General features: G+C 40.8%; 1 protein-coding gene across 1 annotated transcript in view; it reads left to right on the forward strand.

Annotated features, from left to right (window-relative positions):
- Positions 1-4,748, forward strand: part of PIGG (phosphatidylinositol glycan anchor biosynthesis, class G) — a 47,513-nt gene that overhangs the window by 2,017 nt on the left and 40,748 nt on the right. Inside the window, exons 2-3 of the mRNA XM_009883309.1 lie at positions 1,089-1,298; positions 2,780-2,968. Coding sequence (XP_009881611.1) covers positions 1,089-1,298; positions 2,780-2,968 — 399 coding nt within the window. The remainder of the gene's footprint in view (positions 1-1,088; positions 1,299-2,779; positions 2,969-4,748) is intronic.

Below are 4,748 nucleotides of genomic sequence, written 5' to 3' on the forward strand. Positions count from 1 at the left end.
TGGGGAGGAATAACCCCATGCATCAGTACAGGTTGGGGGCTGACCTGCTGGAGAGCAGCTCTGTGGAAAGGGACCTGGGAGTCCTGGTGGACAACAGGATGACCATGAGTGAGCAATGTGCCCTGGTGGCCAAGAAGGCGAATGGCATCCTGGGGTGCATCAAGAAGAGTGTGGCCAGCAGGTCAACGGAAGTTATCCTCCCCCTCTACTCTGCCCTGGTGAGGCTGCATCTGGAGTACCGTGTCCTGTTCTGAGCTCTCCAGTTCAAGAAAGACAGGGATCTGCTGGAGAGGGTCCAGCAAAGGGCTATGAAGATGAGGAACTTGTGTCTTTTTAGTCTAGAGAAAAGAAGATTGAGGGGGGATCTTATTAATGCTTACAAATAGTTAAAGGGAGGGTGCCAGGTGGATGGGAACAGTCTTTTTCTCAGTGGTGCCCAGTGATAGGACAAGAGGTAACGGGCACAAACTTGAACATAGTTCAAGTTCCATCTTAACATGAGGAGGAACTTCTTTGCTTTGAGGGTAGGAGACCACTGGAACAGGCTGCTGAGAGAGGTTGTGGAGTCTCCCATTCCGGAGACATTCAAAACCTGCCTGGACACCGTCCTGTGCAACTTGCTCTCGGTGACCCTGCTCTGGCAGGGGGGTTGGACTAGATGATCTCCAGAGGTCCCTTCCAACCCTGACCATTCTGTGAATTACTGTTTTAAATGTGCTACTATTGTTATTGTGTTAAGTCAGTTCACTTATGCCTTCTAAGCCATCTTTTTGTTGATTTCAAGACCGATAAATTAAGCAAATTTCAACTGGCATACAAAGTAATTTTGCTGTTCACTAATTAAGAAAATATTATTTTTACCTTTCTGTAAAGCAGTTATTATCTTTGACATCAGATAGCACTGTTTGTGGCGGGTGGTGTGTTGTGGCATGGCAGCTCATGTGTTCTTTTAATTCATTACGCTTCTTTACTGAAAGGGTAATTTCTCTGCCCTCTGCTTTATTGCTTCCTCTTACACTAATACTGTCTTCTGAGTAATGGAAACTTTTTGGTTTCTGATAATATGTCTCTTTTCTTGTTTTATGTAGGCTTTGATGACAGGTAGCATACCTGGTTTCATTGATGTTGTTGTGAACCTCAATTCTCCAGCTCTGTTGGATGACAATCTGATATGGCAGGCAAAAACAGCTGGGAAAAGAATAATCTTTTACGGTGATGATACATGGGTTAAATTGTTTCCAAAGCATTTTGTGGAATATGATGGAACAACATCCTTTTTTGTGTCAGATTTTATAGAGGTGAGAGGCTTTGTGTAACCCCAAACACATAGTGGCACCTTCTAAGGATGAAGGAGTAAAACTGTCCTTGTTCTGGCAATTAAATAGAAATCGGATTTATATGTGTTTTCAGTATTGGCAATGTGGATCTAAGCATTTCAGTTCCTCATGCATATGCTCTGGGAATTGTTTGGATGATACAGTAACAAAGTGTTGTACTGTGTAACTTTCCTAAACATGATATTCTCACAAAACTTGTGGTAAGAAGTTAGACTACTTTCTTTAAAAATTCCACTGTCCATGTTTCTAGTTTGCTATCACATTTATATTGGTATGTGCCATCTTGAAAAGGCCCATTAATATGTAATCTTCGTCTCTTAGAGGCATACTTTCTATGGTGTTGTATCACTTTGGTAGTTGCAATATTAGTAGTGTTTCAGTATGTTATCAAAGAAGGAGCATAGAAAGGAAATAAATTCTGAAAATTCTGCACAAATTATTCTGGGCACACTAAAAGAGTAAATGATTTGGCAATTTTAGTTCATATTTTTAACCTTTATGATTTGTAAAACCATTGCCATTGACCTGCTGCTACTGACATAAGTATTTCATTATCGTCTTTAAGGAAGTTAGATAGGTCTAATGTGTATTGGAAGACACTTTTAATTTGTCACTCTAATAAGACTTGCAGAAACTTCAACATAGAGTGGAAAAATGCAAACATGCTGCTGGGTCTGTGATTATATGGCTCTTGAGCTCTTTATGCAGTCTTTATGCTTTCTGAATACAGTCCATTAAACACAAAGCTTTTTATAGTTTTTTAGGCAGTTATATCCAGAGTCAACAAAGCGGTGTGGCATGTGAAATTTTGTAAGGTTTTTTAATATCCAAGGAGAAATGTATGCAACTAATACAGGTTGTCATCCTAAGCAGGAGAACATGTGAATTAGGCCCCAAATAGTACTTTTCAAGTAATTTTTCTTTCTTGCGATGTCATCAGTTCTCTTTCTCACAGCAAGAACAATCTTTTTGTGTTTGCACAGTAACAAAAATTGAGTTGACATAGCGTGAGTGGGGTTTTTTCTGCTGTGCTTCCAAGCACCAAAGAGAGGCTTTTCCCTGTACCTACTTCTTGTGAAATGATAAATCAGGATTGTAAAGGATGAAAGTGACTGAAAATTTCTTGAAACAGTTTTTTAAAGTATCTGTGGAAGCATGGCAACCATTTTTTCTGTGTTTGTATGTAATCTGATGCCTCGTAACCAGGAAGAAGTGAAATGGGGTGAAGAATCTGTTTTGTAAGAAAATATTTTTTGACTGCCTGGCATTGAACTAATCAATCTTTTTTTTTTCTTTTTTTTTTTTTGTGTTAACATTATGAATGACTGTAATTCTCATCAGCTTTTACAGAATTTTCATGGGTACTGCAGTCTATTTTTTCTATGCTTTTTACAAGATGGAAATTATTTTTACCTTTTAATTGTTTTACTTTTATTTCTAAGGTTGATGATAATGTTACCAGGCATTTGGATAGAGTGTTGAAGAGAGATGACTGGGATCTCCTAATACTACATTACCTAGGGTTGGACCATATTGGACATGTGACTGGGCCAAACAGCCCATTAGTGGGACCAAAACTTCGTGAAATGGATAATATAGTGAAGAAGATTCATATTTCTCTTCTCTCAAAGGTAACATAGCTCCTTCTTGGATCTATGTCTGTTAGTTGTGGACTAACTTTAAAATGCTTACTTGTTTGAGGGTGGTAGCTTGTTTATTCCTAGACCAAAGCAGGTATTCTTCTGTTCTTTTCCTTCCCTGTCCATTCCACAGTTAACAGCATAGTGTAGCATTTTTAAGGATTTACTGGCTGACCTTAGTAAGGTCTGTTAACAGTCTTTTCTGAACAGCTGTGGGAAATAATTCCCCACTGGTGTGCGGGAAGAGCACAGGAATGCATGCCAAAATTCTCTCATCACTCATGAATTAAAATGGTGGTTGGTGTGCTTCCTAGTAATGAAATACAGCAGAAAGAATAATGGACTTGTATAGCTAATGGCTCTAATTTCTGCAATTGTGAAGGCATACCTAGTTCTTAGATGTTGAGAAGATTCAGATGGAAATGGTGGTTGTAAACAGCATTTTTCTTATGCTAAATGTAGCACATAAATTACCAAATCTGAATCTGTTTTTAGATTTGGAAATGTAGGATGTCACTTATCTAAATAGTCTGGATGTTGAAATACAAACCCTAATTCCAAGTGGCCTGAAGCTTTTCTCTTATTTGTTTTTGGCAACTGCAATTCAGAATAGCTGCTCATAAAATTTTAATAGTATTTTGAGACAAATGGATATTATTGCATGAAAAGAGAGGTTAAATCCTGCTTGTGGAAGTTATAATCCCATGAATGTTGCAGTGGTTTTGCCGCAGTTTTTAAGTATGTTTTGCTTTTGTCAACTATATGCAAGCCTTAGAAGTTTTAGAATACAGAAATAATAAAGCACTTCACTTTTGGATACAATAGGTACTGGTAATAAATAGAGATGACACAAAACTGCTTTGGTAGAGAATGACATTTATTTTCTGCCATATTTGCTAGCTCAGAATTGTTGGACAGGCCTCACTTATGTTTCTGTTTCTCTTTCTTCAGAAAAATAATCATAGAATCATAGAATGGTTTAGGTTGGAAAGGACCTTGAAGATCATCGAGTTCCAACCCCCCTGCCATAGGCAGGGACACCTCCCACTAGACCAGGTTGCCCAAGGCCATGTCAGGCCTGGCCTTGAACACCTCCAGGGATGGGGCCTCAACAACTTCTTTGGGCAACCTGTTCCAGTACCTTACAACCCTCAAAGTAGAAAATTTCTTCCTAATGTTTAATCTAAACCTGCCCTCTTCCAATTTAAAGCCATTCCCCCTCGTCCTATCGCTACCTGTCCTAGTAACAAGTCCTTCCCCAGCTCTCCTGTAAGCCCCCTTTAGGTACTGGAAGGCCACAATAAGATCTCCCCTGGAGCCTTCTCTTCTCCAGGCTGAACAACCCCAACTCTTTCAGCCTCTCCTCATAGGAGGGGTGCTCCAGCCCTTGGATCATCCTTGTGGCTCTCCTCTGGACACGCTCCAGCAGGTCCATGTCCTTCTTATGTTGGGGACTCCAGAGCTGGATGCAGTACACCAGGTGGGGTCTCACGAGAGTGGAGCAGAGGGGCAGAATCACCTCCTTTGGCCTGCTGGCCACACTTCTTTTGATGCAGCCCAGGATACGGTTGACCGCCTGGGCCGCGATCGCACAGTGCTCGACATGTTGAGCTTCTCGTCAATCAGCACGCCCAGGTCTTTCTCCTCAGGGCTGCTCTCCAGCCATTCTCCTTCCAGTCTGTATTTGTGCTCGGGATTGCCCCGACCCAGATGTAGGACCTTGCACTTGGCCTTGTTGAACTTCATGAGGTTGGCTTGGGCCCACCTCTCC

Source organism: Charadrius vociferus, unplaced genomic scaffold (assembly GCF_000708025.1).
Source record: "Charadrius vociferus isolate BGI_N301 unplaced genomic scaffold, ASM70802v2 scaffold343, whole genome shotgun sequence".
NCBI classification, from domain to species: domain Eukaryota; kingdom Metazoa; phylum Chordata; class Aves; order Charadriiformes; family Charadriidae; genus Charadrius; species Charadrius vociferus.